A 27,964-nucleotide genomic window follows, 5' to 3' on the forward strand; every position below is an offset into this window, starting at 1 on the left:
CTTTTTCATTCCTATTTACTTTTCTTGGAAAAATATATGAGTCATTTTATCAATTTATGGTTGGTTTTTTTGCTAACTTTCAAAGCAAAGCCCTGGAGAATTCTAGCTGAATTTGAGGCAAACATATTTTTCAGCTTTATTTTTTTTCTAAGTGCTCAGAGCAGTTGCTCAACCATAGTTTTATTAAACTAAATACTCTCCTCCCTCTTTGCTTACACTTCAGAGATGACTTCTGCTATTTGTAACTGCACTGAGCACTCTTCCCAGCAGAGGACAGGAGTCTGCTTGGAACAACAGTGAGCATCTATTTTTATGCTTTCTGTTCTTTTATGAAACCAGATCAACCAAAGACCATGCAAAGTTCACAAAATATATGCATAAAAGCACATATAGATATGATATAGATATAGATATAGATAGATATAGATATAGATATAGATATAGATATAGAGAGATAGATAGATATAATATAGATAGATATATATAGATAGATATAGATATATAGATAGATATAGGTATAGATATATGGAGGGGTTTTGCAGGAATTCTATAATCACAGCTATAAAGATGTAAAAGCCTTCTTTAAATGACAATAATTTGCAGTACATTTTATTTTTATAGACTTTTCATTTTAGACTAAACCAGAATTTGGTACAGCAAAAATTTAATCTATACAGTAAATAAATAGAAAGTCAAATAGCACAGCATTTATAAATAAATTAGAATAGGATAGTTGAAACAGTAAATCAGAAATTCTATGGCAAGGTCACTGAAGGGAAAGTATCTCACTGCTTCTGTGAGACTTGATGGAATAAAACTAAAAAAAACTCCAAAACCTTCTTCTGTTAAATACTCTGATGGCACCTTTTGTAACTTCATAAAGAGTTTTAAAAATAAAACTGTCACAAATGTCACTGTACTTCTGTTAAAGCCTCAGATAAAACCGAGTTTTGGTTTACTTGTTTGTTTTTCTTCCCCCCCCCCCATCCTGCTCAAAACAAAATGCAAAGGAAGTGATTACCTCTCCTAAAGCAACTACACAGAACCTAAACTACCAGATGCCAGATTATAACAGAATGATCCAAAACTTTTTTAAATAGGGAATTTCACAGGAATTTTGCTGGACTACTAAAAAGTAATAGAAAGAAAAAAAAATCAGCCGCAACTTTTAAACACACTGTCATTTTCACTCACAGCTCACATTTTACTGATGGTGTAATGCTCTAGAGCAAAGTGACTTTGGGGCATAAATTTCAATATTCCTAAAGGGAAGTGCCGAGCACCTTTGGACATATCCTGTCTTTGATAAAGTCACTGTCTGGGACCTTTCATCTCCATCTCTCTGAACTCACAGAAGGGTAACCTACACACCCTGACCCAAAGGTGATCTCTGAGTCCAGTGCCAGAAAAGAGTCAGAAGAGTAGAATATTGACTCTTAACAGAAAGATCTGGTTTACTAGAATAAGTAGAGAGCAGCTCATTTGAAATTCAAAGAAAGTTTGATAAATCTAATGTTTCTGAACAGTGCTATGAATTATTACAAGCTTTCAGTACAGTAACACAATTAATACCTTAAACATCTTGTGGGGTCCTTAGCCACGAGTCACAAGAAATTGTGCCACCTCCTGAATCATCAACAGCATCTCCTGAAACTGTTCAATATTTCTGGAAACTTCCCAGTCCTGCAGTGGCCATCAATGTGGCCCTTATCAGCTCCCCCTGAGACTGGAGGTGAAGAGTCAGCAGTGAGACAGCATGAGCCCAGCAGCTCTGACAAGTTCCCAACAGCCTGACAAGCTTTTTGTGTAATCTGAAGCTCAAGAATAAAATGTGTGTGATGAAGAATCCTCCCTGCTTATCAGACTTAGCTTTTGGATTGAGTATCAGTGCTTGGAGTGGCAATGAGCAGAGTGCAGAGAGCCAGGGAAGGTCACAGCTGACTCATGCTCAGCAGGAATAGCCGATCTGATAAGCTGTTCCTCTGACCATGTGGAGCAACAGCAGGACAGATGTAATGTGCATAAGGTTAGCACATTGCACCTGGGTGTATAAAGGTCCAAACACACCTAGATATGGACTGAGAGTAATAGGCCCAGGAGTACGTGAATTGTAAGAGTGGAGAAGTATTACAGTCAAATAGTTAAATGATTTTTCTCCTTCCCCATGTGTCAAACAGATGGAAACTATGCTGGCACTTCATTCAAGACTTTAGGAAATTATCTGTAAGGCCAAAGCTGAAAAGAGTTGCTGAAATTCCCATTTCACTGCTCAGCTACTACTACAGGTCTTCACTCTGGTTCAAACTAGAGTATTAACAAGGATTAACAGATGTCACCTGAGACCTTGACCATCAAACAAGTACCTGTGAGCTCTATTCTGCATCGATGTTAACAATTTTTCCAGTGCTTTAATTTGTCCAGTGCAGTTAGAACTTGAGCTGCACTATGTTTATTTCATGTGTGTTTTTACTCATAAGTAATATTTTTCATTTTTAAAGTATGGAATTAATACTATACACAGTATATTTTCTCAGCTGTTGAAATTTCCATCTGCTTTCTACACCAATGCAAAATAGAAAAAATAGTTTTATTTTTACAGAAATGACAAAACAAAGATTGGGATTATTATTCAATGTCTTTTTCCTGGGATTAATATTCTGCTTATTATTCAGTGGCTAAACACATTACAAAATTTGAGCTTTGTGAGAACTACCACAGAGGTCATCATCTCTAATTATATCTCAAAGCCAGACATGAACTGAGGAGATACACTGAGATCACTTACATCACCAGGGTGGAGGCTGATGATAAGGAATGCATGACTTTGTTACAAAGTAAGGCCAAAGCCAGCTCTTCTCTGTTACTATAGGTAGAGCAACTTTGTAATTAGGAAAAACCAAAAAAACAAAACCTTCAATTTTCTCTGCACTTTCTGTAACAAATGTTTTATTTTGGAAACAGTTAAGGTAGCATTGAAAACTAATAGGAAAACCACCTAGAAGGACTAAAAAGAAAAAATTCAAGAACAGTGACTGCATCAGACAGCTGATAACAATTCACAGCGATTGTGACCAAGTTCCAGATGCCAAAACTGTTTCAGCAGAAGATTCATATACATGGAACATGACTTACAAGATCTGTAACAAGAAACATTAACAGAAGTGCTGGATAGTCCTCAGGAACTAAATTAACATTTTGCATCAAACATAAAGACCTGCTTTGTGCGTGTTGTAAGACAAAATAATCCAGAGTTATTCTTCAAAATTTAAAGAATTAATTTAAAGTGCAAACTAATCAAAAAACAGAGTTAAAGTTCATGTCTGAGAAAGCACAGTGCTGAGCAATTTCTACAGTTAGAAAAAAAACATTCCTGGTATGAAAATACGGTGTGGTGTGAGTTAAGGGTAACTTTACCAACTGCAACCACAGCTCTGTTTAGTGGGGAGAGTCCAACTAGCTGGGGGCCATGACTTTTTTACTGTAGATTTCCAGGTTCCTGCCCTGCAAAGAACACCTGGGTTATCTCTGCTTTTTGTTTTCACTACATAAATAAATACTTTCACTACATAAATAAATACAGTTACACTGTCAGAACAGTGACTGTGCCAGGCTCCAAGGTCCTATTGCCACTGGTAAAATGCTGCACTTGCTGCTCTTTAAAGCTTCACCCAGAAAATGGGGTATCTCCTCTCTCAGAGAGCAGAGTTAATCCTCCTCCCACAAGCACAGAGGAAGCAGGAACTTGTAGCTGGAGATGGGGAACTAGAGGAGGCATAACAAGCCACTGATGAAAGATGGAGCTTGGCTTTAACCATGAAACCACAGCCCAGGTCAGTAGGGGCTGAGAAACTGGAGCCTCAGTTATACCAAACTGATCAAGAGAAATCACAGTGATTATTTTCTGCATGAAGGCATTGACTGGCCCAGGAGATGAGGAATGAGCATAGCTCCCAGTTACTGACACAGGCAAGAAACTGGAGTGTCAGCCAGTAAGGCTGGCCCACATTGTGGAGGAAGGCAGAGCCCCTTCCCTACAGTGAAAGGACAACAGTGAAGAAAAGGGGGAGACTTCCATGCTCAGAAATATCACTCCAAGGTTTGTCTGTTTTTCTCTGTTAAGTGTGAGTCCTTGCATGCTGCAAAGCAGAGCTGCAGGAGCAGGACACTGGCCCAGGGCAGCAGTGCCAGGCCCACAGAACCCTGAAGGAGCACACTTTTTCAATGGGCACTGTTAAAAACGCTTTGGGAAAAGCTCCATGACACTTCCTACCCTCAGCCCCAACTTGGCATGAAACAGTGACACTGCCCAAAAGGCACAAATGTCAACAGCTCTCACAGCCTCACTGGCACCACATTTAGGTAATAGATCAATGACTCTATGATACATCCTTTCATAAATCACACTGCACATCTCAAATTCCAGTACCTACCAGCACCTTCAGTGCTTGCTAGTACAGCTGGAAAAAGCTCCTGCATGTTTGCACAACACTTTTTGTGTTGTAAAAAGCCACAACTACCCAGACAAAACAGAACAACTGAAACATTATATTAAAGGCTTTCCAGTGAGCTTTATTGCTCCCACTTTCCTGGAAACTATATCCCTAGTTCTAGCAGGACAGTTCTTCTTTCTCTGTGCCTACTCTGCCTGTGATTTAAGACTTTCCATTCTTGGCTGTCTTCAGCTGTCACCTCCCTTGCCTCAAGAAGCAGCAGTTATTTGACCTGCTGCATATTCCCAAGAAAACAAGTTAGTCTTCACTTCTTCACATTATTCAAGGAGTATTTCCACTGATTTGTCATGCCATTAACGTCAGCACAAATTGTTAAAGCCGTATTATTTCTTTATTATGTTGAAATTTGCTAAATTCACTTTTGAGAGTCCTCTTTTTAAGCTTCCTTTCAGCTATGGCTAGAGAACCTCAGTCCCCACAGACCTGAAAGTGACTGATACTATCTTGAGGGAAGCAATACAATTATATATGTATATTTGAAGTATTGCACACATTCAGCATAGGCCATGCTAAGCTTCCCAAACAGAGCTGCTGTAACAAACAAGGCCATCAGCAAGCTGTCTCTAAGGCCACATGCCTGACAGATTGCTCCCTTCGTGTACCCTTTGGAGAAGTTGAGCAACCGAGGTTGGTATAAAACTAATATTTGAACGACTGAGGGAATGTTGGAGCTAAGCAGCTGGTCAGAGGACACAGCTGCAGCTGTGGAAAACCTGCTCCCTTCTCTGCAAAATGCCTTCCCTCACACCCCTGCCTTGGCACACGAGACAACTGCACCGACATCTCCCTCTGAGCTGCCTCCAGCTCCGCAGGGACTCAGAGGATGATCTGGCTAGGCAGTGCCCACCCACATTCCGTGTGCAGGGTTTTACATGGTGGGAGCTGGGGACCTTTGCTGTGGTCACCCTCAATGCTGCACAATGACAGGAAGTGCCTCCTTTCATCAACAGACCAGAGTTCAGGCTTTGCAGTCTGTGGTGGGATCAACCGTTCCTGAGTGCTGTGCACAGACTTTCAGATAAACAGGTGCTGGCTCTGTCAGTGAGATACTCTATTTTGCTGAATCCCAGCTAGAACAAGCACTAGGCCTATGTTAACAACTAGTTTTGCTCTCAAGAAGTGACAAACTCAGTGAGGAAGACAAGAACAGGAGAGACTCTTCACAGACGTTGTTTGAAAACATTTATTTTGTGACTTCTGCAGCCAGAATGATAATAAAAGAATCCTTTAACCTACCTCTATCAGCTTGTTGCAAACGGAACTAAGAGAAGGCATTTACAGGTTCTAAGGGCATCAGTCAGCATTGGAAAAGATCAGTCACTGCAATCTGTCCAGCACATTAACTTCCTTCTAAAAAAGCCAAATACCATTTGTCACTGGCCCCCCAAACCAGAAAGTGAAAATACACTGACAAAGACAGTGTGACATTATACATGCAGCCTGAAGAGGAAGAGGGCTGCTCTGACCACACAAACCTTGATCAGCCTCTGGCTGATTCAAGAAGCAATGGCCAGCCTTCACCAGACTGTTGCAGCTACACTTCTCCATTGAAAATCCCCAATACCCATCAGCTTGGAGAAGGATGTTCATAATCCCAAAAGATTCCCAAAACCAATTCAGAAACCAAAGGAAAAAAAAATTAGTCTCCAGTTTCTCGTTTTAGTAGTTTGACTGTTTAACCTAGGACCTCATTGGTTAAAAAACACATCTCTTACACCCTCCATGCACACACTGAATTTCTTTACTGCTCACTGTTGTCAGGTTTTCACTGTCAGACCGATACTCTCAGTACTAAGCAATATTTAAAAGTAAGCAGTTACAGAAAACTTAATAGTTATGGCCTTCCTGAGAGGGAAGGAAATGGAAAGAAAACTAACAAACAAACCTCAACCCCTCTCCCCTTAGAAGAGGTCTTCTCAGTAACTCTAAAGATTAAATAGCTGAGAGTGAAAAAACAAAATTCCGAATGGACATGGTATCAACTGAGGTGTTTTAATGGAGCTCATTACTGGTCCTTAAGAAAGGGTGATGGCACATACACAGTCGTGTATCAATGCCAACTGCCAGACACTGGGAAAGAAGCTATTCTGTGTACAGCACTAATTTAGCTATTTGCATATTAAAACAAAAAACATTAGAGGGTTGGACACTGAATGGAAACCAGCCATCCTCACCCAGAGCACTGTATGCTGCTGAGAGACTGAGTATCCAGTACCCTGTGGCAGCCAGTTCACAAACCCAGCAGTGTTTAAGCACACGCTCATGGTTAAACATGGTAACAGTTGGTAATTACACCTGTAATTAATACCTGCAGATGAGCCTTTATACATTAAAGGCTATCTACAAGCATTAACCAGTCCAACTGAAGATTTGAGAGGTAAAGCCTTACAGGAATACATGCTCTTTTTTTTTGCAGGCACATATGAACATGTGGTGTCAGCACTTGGAGCCAGCTGAAAACAACAGTGCTGTGGAGTGCTGCTCAAAACAACAGGAAAAGTGAAAGTTCTGTGTCTGTGGTGACATCTCCACAGGCTCCTGGCTCCCAGCTGGCTCTGAGAACAGGCATGTGAACTCTAGTCTAAAGCATGGACACAGGTGACACCTATCTACAAAAGACAATGCAAACTTATCTTTTGTTGTCCTAGTGGAAGAAAAGAAACAGAAAAAACAGTTAGCACATATAATCTAAAGAAAAAACCCAAAAAACCTACAAAAAATTCCTATCCAAACTGCAGCCTTTGTCAAGGTGTGTGTTGCTATTGTAGTATATTGTAACTGATCTAGGCTATCACACAGAAGGAAGTAGTGAATATCTCATGTGTCAGCTTTTACAATCACGTGGTGTCACCAGTATGACCTTACCTTCCCAGCTCTTCCCCAATTTCATAAATATCCTCCACCTTCTGTTGCTTGAAGAAAGCCATTCTTGGTCTTTCATTGATACTCAAGGATGATGCAACTAGAATATTAATGAAGAATTACATTCATTACATCTTGCAAGAGCCTAAGTCTCAGTAACATACATTTGTGGTTTAGGCACTTTGGATTCATTGCAGCTCATTCATGGCCAAAGTTACCACTGATCAATCAAAATAACTAATTCAGCAATCTCAGCCAAATAGTGAGGTCTCAGATCTGGAAAGAGATGAGCACCTTTAAGCAAAGGAGATTCTTGGCCACCACTGATGTACCCAAGAACACAACTAAGTGGAAGCACAGAACATACCAAGAAACACAAATGTGATGAAAGGAAAATGAATTAATAATTTGACAAAGTTCTGGACAATAAAGCCTCCACACAACACTAAAGAGAGCAAGAACAAGACCTAGCATTACAGACTCCCTCAGACAGATCCTCAGCCAGGGAGACCAGGAGGCAGAGCTTCCTTTTTCTCAAGTCAGGCAGTGCTCCTGAAGCACACAGGCAGGACAACACACAGACATTTGAACTGCTGCTGGAAAAAAAGTGCCAATTCCTTCTCCAGAGCTTTCAGCACATCTTCCATCACACACAGTAGATGTTTCAAATGAGAACACCAGCAACATCTGCTGCAGGTGTTACTCTCTGTAACTGTGCAGTTTGTTTCCTGAGAACAATCTTTTAAACTGATCATCTCTGTGAGCTCTGAAAACACAAGCTTCACGCTGGTGCACTGGAGCATCTGTGCGTTACACCAGGTTGCTTCTGGAAGCGGAGCAGATGAGAACTCACATTATTCCTTGGGATACACCTCCACAGCAATGTATGTAATGGTAACAGACTAGATTTGAACAGAGTAATTGGTCAGTCAGGTCATGAACTATTTGTTGTTTCCTGAGGAGATGAACGCCGGTACTATGCCCAACTGCCCAAATATCCACTGTTTAGATCAGAACATGTAAAACAGCTTAAGGCTTCTAGCAGCACAATAAAATCTAACTACATTGAGACACATAGTTATTCTCCCACTTCTCTACACTCAACAGCGTATCTTGTCAATGTAATGTGCTTTGCTTTATGAATCCCAGACACTGCTTCCTTCAGATGGACTGGGGACATCCAAGTTCCTTATGTCTATACAGCTGCTGGAGATTTTTTAATTGAGGTCATTGGCATCTCACTGGTGCACATTGTAAAGCATATTTCACAAGCAAACAAAGCTCTTTTTGATCCTTTAGAAATAGGTTCAATTCAGTGTTGCAAAAAGATTCAGCAGACCAATAAAACAGGACTAAGTATCAAAGAGCAATTGCAGTACTCCTGACAAACTGAAAGGCACACAAATTGAAGATTTTTCTCCAACAAAAGCAGGTATTGTGAGCAGAAAATACATTGTAAAAATCTAACAATTCCTCAATACACACCCCAAGCTGTCATCATTCACTCACCTCAGGAAAAAAGATTGCTCGCTTTGTTTGCCCCAGCCCTTTTTACAAACCACTAGCTTCTAATACATAGGTGGCATGTTGAGTATCAATTCCTTTCCAAATATGCTCCTTCTATTACTTCAAAGGAACAGAAGGTCTCCTAGCACTTCTACATAAATAAATATTTTTAGTTGTTGTTAGCAAAACCTACACATTAGGAGAAAAAAATCTTTGTTTTATGTCAAGCAGAAGGGCTACTACATCAATCCTTACAGCCACACATGATGTCAGGGGATGAGGAGTATTTCAGTTACACATTAGAACTGCAACCAGTGCTCTCTGAAGGTGTGTATCTGCACACCTCTGAGGTGACAGTCATGCTGTGGTGTGCCATGTCTGACCTGCACCTGGCACACGACCCAAACACACCCATTTCTGCCATATGTCAGAAGTGATCATTTCATTACACACTTGCAGGTGCCTTGGTGGAGGAGAGGAAGATGCAAGGTATTCCTCACACGCTCTCGAGAACAGAGAGATCTGCAGATCTGCACTGCACATGGAACAGCTCAAGGACTCTGAGGCTGCTGCATTTCTATTAAAACACATGCTCAAACCCCAGTTTCAAAGCTCTGTAATGGAGACAAATGCACCTCCCTTGCCCTCCTGTGTAACAGCGTTTTACCAATGATCTCTCTTGTTGGGCTATCCAATGCAAACAAGAGAAATCACACAGGTTGTGACACTGAAGCCCAGGGTAACCATCACACTAATAAAATACACTGTAGAAACCAACACTTGCATCGGTGAGCATGATGCACTGCGATGTGTGTTACTATTTTTCCACTTTCTATCTTGGCTTTGTTGATATTTTCATCATTTTTCAAGGTGAAGCCAAGTGAACTGTTCTCTTAACTCTGTTGCTCAATAATTTCCTTCCAAAAACCATGTTCATGTTTGGGATAAAAATGTCTATTTTACTTTTCAATGAAAATAGGCAACTCAAATTTTACTTTGTAAGCAAATTACAAAGTGATTTATGCAAAGTGAAAAATACTTGATGTATTCTTCAAGTAACCTTTCATCATCTCACCGAAAGATCACCGACCACTATTGCTCAGATCTTGAAACTACAGTCAATAAAGGCTTCAGTCATATTTACAAGAATGAGGACACGTCTGAGCTATTTGATCCTTACTAAGTTTATATAATATTGCTTGCTATTCTTCAAAGCAGAATCTTCTTAAGTGTTGGCTGCGTTCAGCCTTCACAGACTTCAAAAAAGCAAGCAAAGGACAAATCCAAGGCTTGCTGAAAACACAAACCTTTTGCTCACCCTGAATTGCAAAATTACATTCTGAACACACGCGAGTACAGCAAAATGCCCAGGTAATAAGAGATGCTGCTGAGACTTGCCCAAAGATTGTAAATCCCTCAAGCTGACTACTCCCTTCATCAGAATCCAAGGTACACAGTTATAAACAACATTAATTCAAATACACCTAAAAAGTTGTTGTTTTAAGAAAGAGTTCATCGCCATTCAGAAGTGCAAGTTAAAAAGATTGCTTTGAGAGTGGGGAACCCACCCGAAGTGCCTCTGTGAACACAATCACTTAATGTTTGATTGACAAGTTCACTCATTTCCCACAACCTCCAAAGAACACAGCTGATTCTGCAGGTGAGTAGAATCCATGCAAAAAATAACCAGGAAATTCTTATCTCTTCTTCTGATCTCTTAACTTACACCCATTTCTGCAGAGATCAAAGCATTATGTTAAATCTCCCATAAAGGACCCACTCAAGCCCAGAGTCTGATTTTTGAAGGCTGAAGACAAAACTGTTGCACAATGTTCAGACCCCCAGTGGTACCTCTGATGCACTGATGCACTGTTCAGACCCCCAGTGGTACCTCTGATGCACTGATGCACATGGTTTCCCATGTCTATCCCTTCATGTTATCCTACCCTGCCTTCCACAGATACCTCTCCCTGGCTTTCACCCAGCAGTCACACTAAGCAAATGCCCAAAATAGATCATACACTTGATGATCCAAAGCAACTGTCATTAGCACAGCACAAGAGGGTAAGCTACAAAAGATAACCTTCACACACTTAAAATTCATCTGAAATAGAAGTGCCATTCACAAGCATGAATGTTACCCTTCTCTCACCTTAGGAAACTACGGTGATTACACTTTCAAAGATTTCTTATACTGTAAGGTTTTTATTGGACACCATTTACAAATACAGAGCACAAGTATATCAAAGCAGGAATGAGAGCCTTATTTTTTTTTTTTCTAGTCAGGTGGTACTTTTTCTTATGGTGGCCAGTGAAGGCAGGCAGAATTAGAGATGGACAGACATTCATCTTGGACTCAGACAAAAAAGTTGTTCAGGATCTGTGGAAAAACCAACAGCCAACTTTTTTTCCTGATACACACCTTATGCTAACACTTCAGGGGCACGTGCCCAAACAATACCAGAATCCAGTGAGTCAGGGCCATTCCCATTGCTTAAGAGAACCAGAATTCATTAAACCCAGGGCGATGAAGGTATCTGCTTCAGTGAGTTTTGAACCAGTACAGAGCTTAATTGCTCCAAGGCAACCTCAGCAAAGGAGAGCTGAGGTTGCTTCTGTGTTGTTTCACAGAACATGCCACATCTATTCCCCAACCATCCCACATTGGGCCCACCTCTCCTCTCCTTGTCTCTTTGCTCTGGGATTCCTCACAGTGAGCATTTTCATATGAAGGCCAGCTTTCATACTCAGCACTTATACTGCTGTGTTTCCATAATTACACTCCATAGTATAGTACAGTATAAAAACATAATACTTTACCTTTATTGCTGTATCCAACTCTTCTTAACACAGGCCAAATACCACAAGGCAGCAAAATAGTGTTTATCCTGTGTGAAGGATTTTACTATAGACATGGAACAAAGCTGTAGCTAACCCACAAATAGGATACAGGCTCTGAGATGGCAGTTTCAGGCACTAGGAACATGTCCTGGCTCATCTCTTCACATTCTTCCTAAACTCTGCCCTACCATAAAATAGAATCATATTTACCCTAAGAAATCAGTTTCCCACTATGATCTAAGGCATGTATTTACACACACATGCTTTCCATCAGTACAATTTCTGGGTAAAGACATTCTTATTGCAGACAGAACAGCCTTTTTAGAGCAGCTTGTGCTGTGTGTAAAGGACATCAATGTACAGAAACCCACTCTTCTGTAGAGAGTGACAGAATCCCTCTCAGGAGGAGCAGAAGAAAGTAAGTTCTATTTCTCCTCTCTAATGAAGTTTTCCCTGCACGGGTTAAGTTATTAGCCTATCATTACCAAATTATGTGACAATCAGTGACTGGTTTATACACGTCAAACCCACGTTAAATGTCCACCCACCAGTAAACAAGAGCAGAATACAGAAATCAGAGGTGAGAACAAAACTGTTGGAGCACTTTTCTTGCCAATAGCCTTGCATTTTTTTCCCTTAGGGTTTCTTCTGTCCTAAGGAAACCAGTTTCAAGTGACTGAGGTAACAGCTGAATAATCTGACTTTCTCAAGTACACCTGACATGAGCTGAATCATTAAACCCTTTGCCAAACTCAGAAGCATTCCCCTGGTATGCTTTTATATTACAAAACGTTAGTTACACTAAACCAAAATCCCAAACCCATTAGAACAGACCAAGTAAAAACCTCTCATATGAACTGTTTTATAATACTGAAAAATGACCAAAACCAAATTAGAATCAAAACCAGACTATTTTAAAATAGTGATCTGGAAAATGAAGGGGAAAAATCAGAAAAGAAGAAAACCCCCCCCACCTAAATAAAACCAAAAAAACCAAACCCATTAAATGAATTAAAGTTATATTGTCTTCTAGTTTTGGTGTTTTATGCTAAAAGTAGACAGATTTTTATAAGCATTATATATAAGTATTTTCTTCTTTCACTTTCATTCATTTTTTCACCTTTCTTTCTCTTTAATCCCACAAAAGACTAAGCAATTCCAACTGCAAAAAAAACCACAAACAACCCAAGTGGGTTTTACACTCTACTTTCAAATAAGCGTAGCACAGTTAAAAGTTCTATCAGTTTCAGCAAACCCTTATTTTCACTGAAACACTTTCCTGTCAGAAAACAAAAGTAGCCTAAAAATTCTTCTGCCAGGAAACTGAGGCAACTATTACTACTATGTGCCTATAAAAAACACAAAACACACCGACCATCTGAGCATTCAATCCCAGTGGTGTAGAATCACTGCTCCTGCCACTAACTCTCAAGGGCTCCCTTTCTGACCCCCCAAATTTACCCTGCAGTAATTACATGTGTGGCGAATGACCTAAGACTATTTCCAAGCCTCTGCTTCAAGCACACGTACCAACCACACTGGCTCTGCAGCTAATTCCAGCTGCCCAGCTCCCAGCCAAGGCCAGGGATCCCAAAGCCCGGCGTGCCTGAGCGATGAGCTGGGTGGGAGCACAGTCCCAGGGCGCAGGGGAAGCCCGCAGCGCCAGGCACGCCACGGACAGAGCCCTGTCCCCCGTCCCCGAGGCGCCTTCAAGGATTACTGCTGCACATAATTCACATCACTGCCCCAAAGTCAAGGGAGATCTCGCCTCTGCGATCTGTGTTTCTCGCACCAGCAACTGAAAGGCACAGGAATGTCTGAAACCAGCTGATGTTTCAAAGAAGGGTCAGAGATGAGCTTTTACCTCAGGGTAAGCACTGCAACTTTGGTCCTTTTGCAGCTGGTGACTGATAAGTCAAAGCAGGAGCAATTGCCACACATTTTCACCCTCTAACTCACATCTTCCTTCTTGACTGTCCTCTACACGCATGCAGGCCAGCCAAACCAGTCCCCTCCACCGTGCTGTGTTGCTCCTGGATCCCCGGCTCACTGGCCAGAGGAACAGGTGTAAAGAAACCCAAGTGAAGATGCTTGAAGGAAAAAGCAAGAAGAAACTCGCGGATGCAAGTTGAGCACAGCATTCGCTGGATGTCCCCGACGGCCTCGGACAGGAACCGCGCCAGACCGAGCGGCGTGTAACACCAGCAGGGGCACTTGTGGAACCGCGGCATTGCCCGGCCCCTGTGGGACCCGCTCAGGGACAGCTGCTCGCGGCGGGGATGCTGCGGGGAGCCGCCTTTGCCCCCGGCTGGCGGCTGTGGGCACACACAGAGCCAGCGCAGACCCCGTGAAGAGGCCGAGGGTCCGCACCCCCAGACCCGCAGGAGGGACCCGCCGCCGGCCCCGGAGCTGCCCGGCCAGAGGGGCTGCACAGCCGCGACACCTCACAGGTGAGACACGGAGCGGGAGCGCCGTGAGGGCGGCTCAGCGTAAGGGACAGACCCAGAGGAACACGGAGAAGGGAACCTGAGGAGGCGCCGCCAGCTGAGGGAGCAGCGCCCACTTACCGCGTCCGCCGGGCTCCCTTGAGCGCGCAGGACCGGACCGGGCTGGGCCGGGCCGGGCCGGGCCGGGCCGGGTGGAGGAGCCGCAGGGCACCGCCCCGCCCGCCGCGGGCCCCGAGGGACGGGCCCGGCTCCGCGCTCCGCCCAGGGCAGCCCCGTGAGGAGAGGGCGGGCGGGGCCGGGCTGCCTGCAGGGGCAGCGGGACAATCGCTCCGGCTGCAGCGATGCTGTCTGGATGGCAGTGTGGGGCCGATGCAGCCTGTGAGGCAGCCGGCACCACCCCGACTGTGACAGACCTGCACTGCCCCGATGGGATACAGATACCTCAAGCTGGGTCCAAAGCCTTCCAGTCCAACACAGCTCACCCAGGCTGACTGGGGAACATCTCAGATGTAGAATCCCATTTCCTTGCTTTAGTATATACAGCACATGTGAAAGGAGTACTAAGAAAATAAGGCTGAGGAGGCAAATCTAATCGAGAGGCACTTAAGTTGTATAAGCCTTGTTTCTGTACTCTCTACAAGCCGAAACACAAGCCTAAATTTGGTTACTGCGTGGTCTGAAACTCACCATTTCCCAGTGAAACTGCCCGTTGTTTCAAGAGACCACTGTGACAAAGAACAGCGCAGGCTCCCAGATCTCTCAGACCGTGCAGCTCAAGCTGCATTCACAAGCACTACGGTAACAAACCTCTGCTTCCCAAGCTGCTGCAGCCCTAGTGTTACCTTCCAACAATGACATCCTTCATCTGTTAACTCTTCTATCATAAAAACATCCCCAAAACCTGTAAAAGTAGATTTTCTCTGGCTTTATTTGACACACAGTTATAGAAGTAAACACTCTTAGGTCTCCTTACATTTCTTCTGGGCAAGTCCATCATTTCCTAATGAAAAAAAATGTGGGATTGTTCACACGTTTAAAATAATTACAGGTACCAGGTTGCCTTCTCTTCCAATCCTCTACGTGATTCAGGTAACACAATGGTAATGGCAAATTATCATACATAAATAAGCAGGATGTTTTCCTTTGCAGTACGGTGCGAAGATAGCTAAAGTTAAGAGTGATTTATTCTAGGCAAGTACCTAAAGGCAGTGGTTTTTATTACCGCAGTTAAAAAGAAACTTGGCTTGTGCCAAGTCAAGAGAACTGAACTGTGCCCCTGATTGCCTGCCCTGGGAGTGGTGTTCACAGCCCAGGAGTTCCACCCAGCTCTTCCAACGCCAAAAGGAAAGTGGCTGCATCTGATACTACTCAGGGTGGAGAGCAGGAATTGGCAGCATAAGTAAATATTTCAAAGGGCAGTGGAAGCATTCAGAACTCTCTCAAAATGAAATAAAGATTATTAATTTTTCATCTTTAGTTCTGCAAGGGGATACGATCACATGGAAGTCACAGCAATCATACTACAAAATTCTCAGAGCAAAAGGGCACATGAGGAAAGGCCACCACTTTTGTTTGCTCCTAGCTGCAAGGAAGGGAACTAAACACCCTGAGAGGCTACAGCTGCTTTTCGAATTGTGACAAGCTCTCCCTAGACCAAGAATAACCTCACTTTGAATAAAGGTTTCTAAGAGCAGCAAAGGTAAATTGAATCCCACCCCTGCTGCCATGTCCATAAGGGTTGTAAGCCCAAATACAAGTTCTGCCTAAGTAGGATGTTGCTCTTTCATGCTTCTAGAGTTATCCACCCTTAAAACACTAACTCAAGACTTCTTTTTAAGATCTTTGGATGAAGGTAAAAGCCTTTATGTGCATACAGGGCAAGAAAGAAAACTCAAACCTGAGCAGTGTTTCAAGTAGGAAGCACCAGCAAACACTGCAGCCACACATTTGCCAGCCTCCTTTAGAAGTGACAAAGAAGGAAACCCATGCCTTATGGGTTCCAAATATGTTCCAAAGGGGGAGTACCAGGATTAAAAACCAGAAGAACAACACCTGCATTTTTTAAAAAAGGCAAATAGCAATATTCCACAGTTTAATCACCAATGACAGTGCCTGAAGACATCACGGATTCCATTCGTCAGCTCAAACCTGACATCTTAGGGGCAACTCACTACACAATCTAGATGGTTTGTACACACCAAAGGGACATTGCCTTTGAGAGACAAAGGCAGAATGCTGCTGCTCAAGACCGGGCAGAATCTTAGTTGGCCAAAGTCAATTTACCAGGCATATTCTAATATTGAATGTTATAATTACTGGAGAGATATATTTTTAATAACTGTGTTTTTTAAAGTCACATTCAGTATGTAGTCCTGAGTTTTACTTTCTAGTCTCATGGTCTGAAAAGCTGGTTGTACAGGTAGACATCCTTGAACTGTAGACAAACGTGGCTTTTACAGCTGATCATCACAGTGAAAATACCACTCTGCTAACTTCTGACCGAACCTTTTACCTTGTTTTCCAGGGGGGAAGTTTCCAAAGCAGAGCACACCCTTCCTTTGCATTATCTGAGGGAACATACTTCATGTGTGGGAATTCTTAAAGCTTCAGCACTATGTGGATTCTGCTTTCTGTTAAGGTCAAGGAGCTGCAGATAAGGAAGCTATGTTTAGCACTTCTGAAAATCCCAGAGAAGGAACACCTGATACCTTGTAATACCAGCAGATTCAGAGTGTTCTCTGCATCCCTGAGGCAGCCAGAGCAGTGAGACTCTGCAGGTATTTGGTCTCAGTTCAGAGTAGGCCAGCTGTGTTTATACTATGTTATGCATTTTTTAGGAACCAGGTTTTTAACACACATCAGCTACACTCACATCCTTATTGCAATCCCACTGAGAGCAGATGCTTCAAACCTAGTTTTAAGAAGCAAATGGGAGTCTCAGCTGTTCTTTGCAGCCTCAGCAGCTGCTTAGGGCAATACAACCTACTCAAGCTAAACATGCCAAGTATCCATGTGAGGACATTGCTCCCCATGCACTCTCTTCCCAGAATTTTCTGTTTATTTCTCTGACTTTAAATTTTCAGTATACAGGACACAAGGTCCTTAGGCCACAGTTGTGTTCTGCCTCAACTGCTGATCTCTATGCTGTTTTGCAACCCCTTTGAACAGATTTCCAGCCGTGCCAATACCTACTCCTATAACAGCTTGCCATTCTGTAGCAGAGCCAGAGGACAAGAACTGTGCACTATTCACCTCTGATACCAAAGACAGGCTTGGATATGCAATTACAGTCATGTCCTAACTCTTCTTCCTTCCTCCCTTACACTTAGCTATTAAGTAACATATCTGAAGTAGCTGAGGTATTCCCTCTTTAAGGGACTCAAGCAATTCCAAAATGCAAAATTCGTATCTGAAAGATAGATATTGAGACTTGATTTCTAAATTAATTGAGTACTTGGTTAAATTTTCAAAACAGCTGAAAGTATTTATTTGACTAAAAAGACTGTGTCAGAACATCAGTACCAAGCCTCCTAAAGAAGCTTTTGGGGTGTCAGGAGGTATTATACAAATATGTTTCCCAGAAAGTGTGTCAACTTAGAAAATTCTTGTGAACACTCATGCAAATTTTGTCTTCCCCCCCTCTTCTCCCAAGAAATAAAAGACACCAATGACAAGTCTACCCAGTCAGCATCACCTGCATGCAACATGTCTATGGCTCACATCTTCATGCTTCAAAGCCAAATTTACATGTATGTTCCTTTATAGAGATTCTCTCACACCTCATTATCAGACAAAAATGCAAGCTCTACTACTGCTTTGTTCTGATGACACCTGCAGATATTTCCATCTGTTATGGGAAAAAAAGAAGAAGAACCAGAGCAATCTATAAAGCAATGAACAATTTATTTTTTCTTTACATCAATCTTCATTACGATAACATCACTTACGTTTGTGATTCAAATTTCTTGTACCGCATATTGCTGATGTTTAACATGGCACTTAAGGGAACAGTCACTTAAACAACTATACAATTTCATTAAATTAATCAATTTGCCGTTTTCTCAGTTATGTGTCTGAACATCCAACCCTGTCAAATTTAAGACCATTCATTTCTAATGTTTTATAACTAAGAAAAAAAATCTTTCCCTTTCTGCTGAAATATCTTACCATCTTTACAAACACTGAAGGGAAGGGGAGACTCTCTCACAGAAGACACCAAAAGAGCAACAGAAAAAATCCTTTTTATTGATTACATAGCTGGTAAAAAGAAGACCACCAAACAATGGGATAATACTGGATGATAACACTACCTGTAAACATGTACAGGTCAAGCTGAAATACTGTGCAGTTCTAATAACTAGAGGTGTAGTGCACCAATTTTTTGCCTATTTAACAGAAGATAATAGACCCTTTTAAACAACTAATGAAAAGTTTCACCAGGAAGCCATGCACACATGAATAGAGGAATATTCTGCACAATGCAACTTAGTGGTTTGGGTTACATCACATATTCTGGGAACCACACATGAGGAACTCTTTGCATGTTATGTGCAAGGCCTTGAAGTTAAAATATTTTCTTGGGAGTTCTTATGTGTATGAACAGGTCACCTGCCTGCTGTCTGGCTGGCATGAATGGTAAACCTCATGCACCACCTCAGAAGTTCACACACAAGCACAAACTCTTGGGCTCCACACAATTCAGCTTTGGCAGGCCACTGAGGCACACTGTATTTTGGCCTGGTTTAATCAGGTTTAAATACTACCTGTGTATCCAGCATGTCCCTAATGAGTTACTACTCTCTAAGGTAACCATATTTAAGCACCACTAGAAAACTAAGTCACATTTGGAAAAGCAGCAAGGCAAGCTCCCCTGATGTTAGTTCCTGCTATACATCTTATTTTTGTTCTGCAGAGACTTCTAGTGGCCAGAGGTGAGAAGCCTCTGCAATTTTTTGACCTTTTAGCTCATCACTAAATCAGAAACAAGGCTTAACAAAATGAAGCCAACAGCTTGCTGGGAACTTGAGCATAACAGCATCGGCTCATTTCTTATCTGCAAGCTGACAGAATACCCAGAGACAAAACAACTTCCACAGGATTCCTAACATTCATGGGTAACAGTCACACCGTGGCAGAAGAAACAGAGCTACTGAGCTTTACTCTACAACTGGAAACAACTTAATAGAATGAAACATAGCAACACATGCGCACACAAACATAACCATCAGCACAGCTCCAACAGAAATGCTCCTGTAATATTGCAGGTCGTGTTTCATCAGCTAAAGAACTTCTCCAACCGTGGCCTCAAACTTAGCTTTATCTTCACAACCCAAATACTTCAATGGAATCAGTCTGAAAACATCTCCTGAAGTCACAGGACTAGCTCCTACTGAAGACTCAAAGCCAAAGAAAAATGGATTGTAGGAACAGGGTAAGTACAAGTATCTAAATTCTTCGCCTTAATATTTCATTTGTGGCCACCGAAAGGAAGATCTTCACCTTAAAAAAAATTCATTTCACACTTGACAACATTGTTAAAACAAACACACAAACAAAAAGCCTGCATTACATATTGATTTAGAGACCAGCTCTTTCAAAACCAAGACAGCGTAACTAGAAAATTAGAAAACCTGGTCCCATTTTTGTATTCAAATACTGATTGTAAGTAGAAAAAGAATACAGTACAAGCAATAATATCAAAACCCTGCCCTTCAGTACACAACCAAAAGTAACTAGGGAAATAGAAAAAAAAACCCTAGCTACTGCTTACCACAGACAACATAAGGGACATTTCAGAAGGCTGGTAACATACAAATCAAGATGATCACACCATCCATTCCTTATTGGCAAGGATTTGCTGGCTAGGTAAAAATTATGTGTCATATAGGAAGCATAAATTTTATATCAAAAGTAGTCCTCTAAGTTACAACTTCACCTCTGATTAAATAGTTCCCTTCCATATAAACTAACTTATAATATGCTTACTTGGAGAAGGCTACAACTACATTATCTAAAATAATTTTTTTTTAAAAGTGCTGTGAAACAGAAGCAGGATTTCTCTCTGCCCCCACTTAAGTTGACTAAAACAGTTACACGATTATACCAAATAAAGTACTACTACTTCTAGAAAACCAAACCAAAACACATAAAATACAAGCTTGATGCACTTGACTCTTCCCAATGATTCATTTTCTTTTTTGCTAATTAACCACTTCCCCAGAGCTTGGTGATTTGCTGCCTAGTATTTGAATTCTAGTTTTATCATGACACATTGTACTCAATACAACATTCTGGAAATGCAACAGTTCAAGAAAAAACATTGCAAAAGTCCAGAGAATAGCCAGCAAGAAAGAAAGCCTCCTTCTCCCAAGAAGCACTTATGAACACTGCTAGTTACCAAAGGAGAGAAAATGGTCCCAAGCAACACCTCCACAGCAGAAACACTATAGCTCAACAGCCCAGATGTTGCTCCTTACAGCTGTCTTGCAGGAAGTGCATCCAACACACAGTAAAGCTGAGTACATTAGGAGAATATTGCATTTTTTTGTTGAAAAAGGATCTTCAGTTCCCGTGTGCACGTTGTGACCTTTAGGTTTCTTTTGATTCATTGGTAAATATTTGTTTTATGAACCCAGTCACTACCACTATTGTACATAAGCTCTACAGTCATGCAGAAAGAATGCTGTGTTTCTTCCTAAAGAGCAAGGCTTCACCTTAGGTCCTAAAGAGGAAGAAGCATTAAAAGAAAAGATAAAAAAAACCCAACAAAAAAACCCTCACAGAAACAAAAAACCATAACAGAACAACCCTTCAACAGATATGCAAAAAATTAGCTCCTAAAGCATGGTACTCCTGTGACAAGCTCCATTCTTCCATAATATCTGGAGTTTGGTTGTGGCCTTTTTAAACCATTGCAATCAAAATAGTGAATACAAATAAAATTGATTAAACAGAGTTTGATCTATAAATGCCTTTCTATTAATGAGAATCTTTATCAACACAGCTGCTCTGAAAAGTAGAAATTATGTTTGCTACCACTGTTTCAGTACACACCCGACAGGCAGTAACAGAAACAGGTACTTATTTTACCTTTACTTTAGAGTACATATATTCAAGGGTTCTGTTTGGTGATCCACTGCATGACACTTCAGGAAAAGACAAGGGAATCTTCAGCCCATGCTTTTCTGGTTAGTTACCTCAAGAAAGGGTGGATGGAGCCAACCCGAATCCAAGAAATATGGATGTCCTCTCACATTGAGCCTGCACTATGAAAAACATGATGACACCAAAAAACCCCTAAACTCAGGACGGCAATGAATGTAACAGAGCATGGACTTTTCTTATTGCTTCACATCCAGGCATTAATGGTGCACTGTGGGAAAACAACTGTCAATTCAGCTGATTGACTAAACTGAGACAGATATTAAGTGCTCTACAAATTATTCCAGGAACATAAATGTAAACAGAAGTATTTGGCCTCCATACTAAGTGGTATTTCTGAAAGTGCTGGGATTTGGAAATCTGTCCTGCATATTTCCAAAAGCAATGAGTTTACATTCTGTTTCACAGGATTAATAAAGTGTTTTGGAGGTTAACTCACTTTGGTCATGATCCCAAAGAACAGTTTATATTAAGGAGTTTCAGCTATCCTCCTCATCATCACTAATAAGGTCTCTTTTTTCTACGCAGGTCTCTCGCTCACGCAGGAAGTCCTCGCGAATGGCTTCCAGCTCCGTCAGCTCCAGGCGCACTTTCTCCAGGTGATAGGCCCTGCGGTTCCTGATCTGGCGTAAGGGAAAAGGGTTCAGGTCTCCAAAAGCAATAGCAGTCAGTTTCCTGCAAGATTACACAATAGTAGAAGACAATCATTCATATTTGGTGGGCTTTTAAACTTCATATCAACTTCTATCATATGAGACATACCTCTGGTCTCTTTCACACTTCATAGGTCTCAGGTGTTATCGATATTTCAAGAAATTTCTATAAAGCATTCAGGCTTAAGGTTATTTCAAGTGATAAAGTGTTATCAAACGCTCAAGAGTTCTCAAGCCACCCATAAACTCTGCTACAAAGATCATGGCCTTAAAATGATGAGCAGAAGACATAAGCTTGGGTCATCAGAGCTTCCTTGGTACACTTGGATACTCGGTGCATCCAGCTACCCGTACAGATTGGATAACTTCCTCCATAGAACCCACGGCAGCTCCTTCAATCCCAAACCCCTCAGCTCTCTAGTTAACCAAGATAACCTGACAATCAAGAGATCAGATAAAGCCAAGGACAACACACACGTGGACAAGGATAATACAGAACGTGGACAAGCCAAAGTTTCCAACACACTGAGAACGCTCTGGGGATTCTGGTGGCTGCAGCACAGAGATCTCTGGACCAGTGTCAAGCCAAACTTGTCAGGGCACAATGCAAAGCACCACAGAGGATCCAGCCCCCTTCCAGAGTCACACTGCATCATACCATCCTGCAGTCCCAGCAAACCCAACTGGTCAGTCTAATCAGTCCAAAGTGACTGCATCCAACTACATCATTACTGCTGATCTACACCCAAAACCATCTTTCTTTACTAAGGAAAAAAGGGGAACAGGAATATTTCATTTATTCAATTTGAATTATTATAAATAAATATTAAGAAAACTTCTTTGGATGGTTTATTTAATGGTAGGCTTGCATTTCTGAGTGACCAAGGAATGATTTCCTGCTATTTCTACATAGAAGATATTCCAGCAGCTTCTCTACCTGTGCACAACATTCCATGGCTCTGTAGAAAAACCCAGCTATGACATCCTGTAACTAGAATAAAATTATGCACGTGTCTGTAGAGACTCTTCTCTTACTACAGAGTTTAACTTAGAAACTCTGTGCAGAATGATTTTAACCATTCAGAATATCCATGAATTCTATACAAATAAATACTTCTGAATTTTTCCTCTACAACAGGATCATTTTTTGTCCATATCAAGAAAGGCCTCATTCTGCATGCTTCTGTACTGCTCAAATGTTGATGATCTAAAACCTGTACAAACATGGCAGAATAATAAAACAGGCAGTTTGAATTCTGTCTTGTCAGTCCTAGCAGGCAAATCCATATTCCCTAGGTGGCACTGCACTGCTTCCACTCTTAAAACCCCAAAAGGCAGAGACTTACAGATCAGCACAGAGCATATTTGTATTGCAAGTATCTTTGATGTACTGAATTCTGTCCTTCTGTCCTCACTTGAACTCCCATCCCCAAATGATCCGTACTTAGTTCATTTTGTTAACACCAAACTCAGCAATTTTATAAATCTTTAAAATAAGTTATTTCAGCACCAGAAAGTTTAGACAGAAGAATCAAGACATGATTTCCACAAGTGGAAAAGGAATGGAAAGCCAAATCTTCAACTCTGATTAAATATCAAAATTTTGTTTGGATTAGGTAAGAACATAAAAATTTAATTGTTTTCCTTTCTGCATCAATCCCAGCAGTCCCTTTCAAGCACAAGCTTATTCAGCTTTAACTTCTCTCCAGTCAAAACTGAAACACAAGAAGTAAAAATAATAGTGCTCTTGCAGCAGGAGTCAAAGTGTAAGCCTCAATTTATGTGGAGTTTATTACATTTTAAAAAATCTCAGATTTCAATATACAGTTTTTCTCTAAATTGAAAACTAGTGAGCTTCAAACTAGTGAGCTTCAAAAGATGTGCAAAATATTTTCAGACAGTAAACCAATCCCAATATGACTTTTCTTTTTAAGACTAACCTGCTGCTCTACAGTCTTGAAACCAGGAATCTAAAAACACTAGACCCTAATTTACAAGCTATAAGTCCTATGCAAGGACTGAAAACAAGAAAAGTATCTAATTGGTATTTATTTTCTGCTTCCAAGTATATCTTAAAACCAGCTGGAACTATGTGGCAGGAGCCTGTGCATTAACCACACATAAGAGATTTAAGCTGTGGGGGACAGGGCTCACATCTTTAATGCTTGAGCCAGGAGGTACTTTTATTTATCATAAAACATTTTGGTAAGAAGTTACATCTGCAATGCAGAGGGAAACTTCATCTATGGTTGAAATTCTGACCTGTTGCTACCATGATATAACACCTAAACAAGGTCATTTCCTTCACAAGCAAAAATTACTATTTAAGCCTACATCACTTCTGATTTGTCTCTGCTAGATAAAAATGCTCATGACAAATCCTAGCAGTTGGTTGCATCTCTAGTTGCTTTATATATGAATTAGGATCTAGATGAAAACAACACCAAAGCCACAAGACAGACATCTCCCACGGACCACTACAAGTCACTCAGTGCCACCCCAGTGTGAGCTACCCACCTGGCATCAAGGATGGTGCGTGTGAAATAGCGAAGGTACTTAAAAATAGACATTGAATCTTGCAGCTTTAAGATTTCCTCTTCTTTGTACTTAAACAGTGCCAGGGCAAATCGGAATATTACCTGATAAGAATACATATAATATTTGGTACTTTGTAAGTACAGAATACACTGGGTCTCATGACCATTTTTATAAACCCCCAAGAGTTCTTCATGCACAGGCTGCACTTGAGCCCTACATTCACAGCTCTCCCTACCTCCCTTCCCTGCCCCTGCCCCTACTTCCAAAAGCTGGAAAATGTTTTGAATGGTTATGCACAGTTCCTCCCTTGTTTCTTTCCTAGATGTCATTTTAACTAACAGGAGTTTTGCAAAGCAACCTTCTTTTGGCCCCGCACTCAGTAACACCACAGTACTTTGTTATCAGGTAACAAATGAACAAACTCAGCCCATTAAGTTCACCTTTGGTCCCTCATAGAGGAAGGAGTCCCAGATTTTGAAAAGGATGTCACTAACCACGCTGTCCACAAAAACCACAAGAAACCAGTTGAAAGTGATGAGAGTATAATCAACTTTATATTGTTCAAAATGAGCATGTAGTCGTGGAAGCTTCTCACTCAGTAAGTCCTTAAACACTCGCTGATCAACCTAAAGAGATGGCAGATAGAGTGTTATTGTTCCAATTTTCCAGCACATCATTCAGAACAAGGCTGTGCCCAATCTGTAAGCGCCAGTTTTTCCAGAGGTAACCAGGAAACCAGGATTGTCTACCTCACACTTCCAAGCTAGATCCACCCAAAGCACAGACAGCAGCTACCCCACTGCAGATTGCTCTTGTCTGCTTCTCAACGCAGCCTCAGTATCACAAGGCTCCTCCAACACAGGTGGGATGTTTCTAGTACTGGTCACCAGTGCTGCACTGGTGCAGGAGCAGAGAGAATGATGGGCAAACACTTGGCTGGAGAAGGCAGCCTAGACCAGAGCATCAAAAGGAAGCAGGAATGCTACAGTGGCTACTGCCCACAGCATTGCAAATGCATTCTCACCCCGCCCTCCCCCAGAGCCCCGCACCACCACTCCCCCAAATGTGAGGAAAGGAACGACAATACAGCTCAGGGTTGTGAAGCTATCAGTGAGAAGAGGGGTTAGGGACTCCAAGCAGGACACTGAACAACTATCTCCCTGTTAGAGTCCTTGTCCAAACAAGGGTCCTTGTGTTTGGAACACACCCCCGTCAACTCCACTCCCATCCCCTTCCAAAGAGGCATATCAGATAGCTGCAGAGGAAAGCTGTTGACTGGCTGTAGTTTACAGGACCGACTTTATCCCAGCAGAGCACATACCTGGGATCCCAGCAGTGTCTTAGTATAATAATCACGAGGCATGAAAACTTCCACTATTGTTACCAGACACCAAAAAGCATCTTCCTGTTCCAAGTACAGAAGTGCAATTGCTACCAACCTGAAAACAGGGTTTATTTGGAGGAGAAAGTTATGAATGATACAAACTATAGTAGGAACCATTATAGTAAAGTATTTTTTTCTGTTCAGCAGAAATAAATGTATTAACAGCAGAGCACTGAACAGCAAAACTTGATGAAGTCTAAGATGGGGCAAAGCCATGCCTTCTCAGCCACACCAAGTATTTGTATTCAGCTAAATAAGAAAACAGAAAGAGGCAAAAACTTGCTCAAAGAATTTCTTGAAGTGTTGGTGTTGCCAATTTTAAGAGCCCTCTAAACACAGAGTCTAGTTTAGAAAGGAGATTTTTATCCTAAGGGTCTTAGGTGGAGGTTTACACATTACTACTACTGCCACCACCACCTCCTCACCACCCCTACTACATGACTCACTGCTTCTATTCTACTACTTCTTCAGTGCTCTTCCAATAGACAAAGCTGCCCTAAGTTCAAAAACCTATGCTAGTACATAAAATAGTGCACAAGTGGACATCTATAGTATTACATCATGGGGATGAGACAGGGTGTTAGACCAACACACCTGCTTCAAGTAGCACCTTTGTTTACTATAGATCTCCAAATAGCAAAGCTATTCTGGCAAAGGCCAAGTGCAACGGATTAGAATTTTTCTTAGCATTGTAACACAAGAATCCCCTTTAAAGTCTGCAATTCTGACTGAAGACATCAGTGGAAAATGCTGAAATGTGTTGCCTTAAGAATATGTAAAAAAGGTTTCAAGCTTTTTTTTCTGCTTGCTTTAAAAGAAGGAAAAAACCTAAAAATTCTTGCACAAAAAAGCAACATAATCCCCTACAACTGAGATGAAGTCAATGTAAAACTTCATTTGAGTAGCTCATTTCTTAAGAGTTAATTCCAGTTCCAGTTTTGATGCCAAGTTGATTTTACAAAATTTATTATCCAGGTCAACTGCTTTTTTTCATTGGTTTAAAAAATGCGATAGTTATTTATTTATTAAAAATTATGAGCATGCAACCCATAAGGCAAACTGCTGTTCAAAACCATGTTGCTATACATGGGATTTGAAAGGCTCACTAAGTGTTTTACTGCATAGGTATTAACCAAGATAAGCAAAATCTTACCTGTTTAGCCCTTGGCAATATCCTATATCAGGATTTCTCCAGGAAAATGCCAGCAGCACATTTCGCAGCTTCTGGATCCCTTCAGACGTTGGGGAGGAGTAATGTTTGTTGTTTGGCAAAGTCCTCAAGAGATCCAACTCAATCTGTTTAGATGCGGGATTTGGCTTTTCCAGAGCTTTTTGAAGCAAGATTTGGAAGTAGCCAGGTACTGCACTGTCCTTGAACTTTTTAACATGGAGATTGACACACCATTTCCACATCTTGGACCGGTGCTCATGTGGAATTCCAGACCGAATAAGGTTCTTCAGTTCCACACAGCGCATCATCTCTCTATTCATTGTGCTTGCAAGATAGTTTTCCCATTTCACTCCTGTGGAGATCTCTCGATTTTCACTGAGTGAAAGTGATCTCAAGTCCAAAGCTCGTGACTTTGCTACTAGCTTCTCCTCATCATCATCCTCTGGGATAGTCTGAAAACCATATATATCATATTCACTGTAATGGAGAGGAAGAAAAAAAGTTTTAAAAATATGTTCAGTAGCCCTGAAGCTCCCAAGTTCCCACCATGAAGTTACTTCAAAGCCACTCTCCATAGCTCTCAAGTTCTTCTTGTTGAACATTTTTCTGAAGTATATTCTTTATTTAACAACTGTACAATTCCATATACAGAAGACTTGGTGCCTATGTTCCTGTATATATTACTAGACAAATTAAGCAATTTATTTAGCAACATGGTTGAGCTGGAATGTACCCATCTCCTCAGGAGCTCACCTTCAGCAGCTGCAGGGCAGTATCTTTGTCTAAGTTTGATATTGCATCTCAATTAATGAATAAACGTGCCAGTGAAGCTTCCCAGTGGGACCATGTCTCAGACTCCCTGGCAGCCACACACCCAACAGAGACTGCCA

The 27,964-nt window shown here is 41.4% G+C and overlaps 2 protein-coding genes across 9 annotated transcripts in view; both read right to left on the reverse strand.

Moving 5' to 3' along the window:
- Window positions 1–14,333, reverse strand: part of DAPK2 (death associated protein kinase 2) — a 42,049-nt gene extending 27,716 nt beyond the window's left edge. For all 3 annotated transcript variants that reach the window (XR_007778532.1, XR_007778533.1, XM_009098198.4), the window contains exons 1-2: window positions 14,288–14,333; window positions 7,377–7,473 (exon numbers count right to left, since the gene is read on the reverse strand). Coding sequence is in view for 1 of the 3 variants with exons in the window: in XM_009098198.4 (XP_009096446.1) it covers window positions 7,377–7,438 (62 nt within the window). In the remaining 2 variants the exon portion in view is untranslated. The remainder of the gene's footprint in view (window positions 1–7,376; window positions 7,474–14,287) is intronic.
- TBC1D2B (TBC1 domain family member 2B) overlaps window positions 1–27,964 on the reverse strand; it is a 54,335-nt gene that overhangs the window by 4,602 nt on the left and 21,769 nt on the right. For 3 of the 6 annotated variants that reach the window (XM_050978725.1, XM_030228549.2, XM_009098249.4), the window contains exons 9-13: window positions 27,057–27,551; window positions 25,841–25,958; window positions 24,960–25,145; window positions 24,499–24,620; window positions 18,052–22,003 (exon numbers count right to left, since the gene is read on the reverse strand). In XM_050978725.1, the coding sequence (XP_050834682.1) occupies window positions 21,808–22,003; window positions 24,499–24,620; window positions 24,960–25,145; window positions 25,841–25,958; window positions 27,057–27,551 (1,117 nt within the window). In that variant the 3' untranslated portion in view covers window positions 18,052–21,807. Of the gene's footprint in view, window positions 1–7,376; window positions 7,474–18,051; window positions 22,004–24,498; window positions 24,621–24,959; window positions 25,146–25,840; window positions 25,959–27,056; window positions 27,552–27,964 lie in introns of those variants that run through there. The other 3 variants (XM_030228548.2, XM_050978724.1, XM_050978726.1) reach the window with 3 other exon arrangements.

Source organism: Serinus canaria, chromosome 10, assembly GCF_022539315.1.
Source record: "Serinus canaria isolate serCan28SL12 chromosome 10, serCan2020, whole genome shotgun sequence".
NCBI lineage: Eukaryota > Metazoa > Chordata > Aves > Passeriformes > Fringillidae > Serinus > Serinus canaria.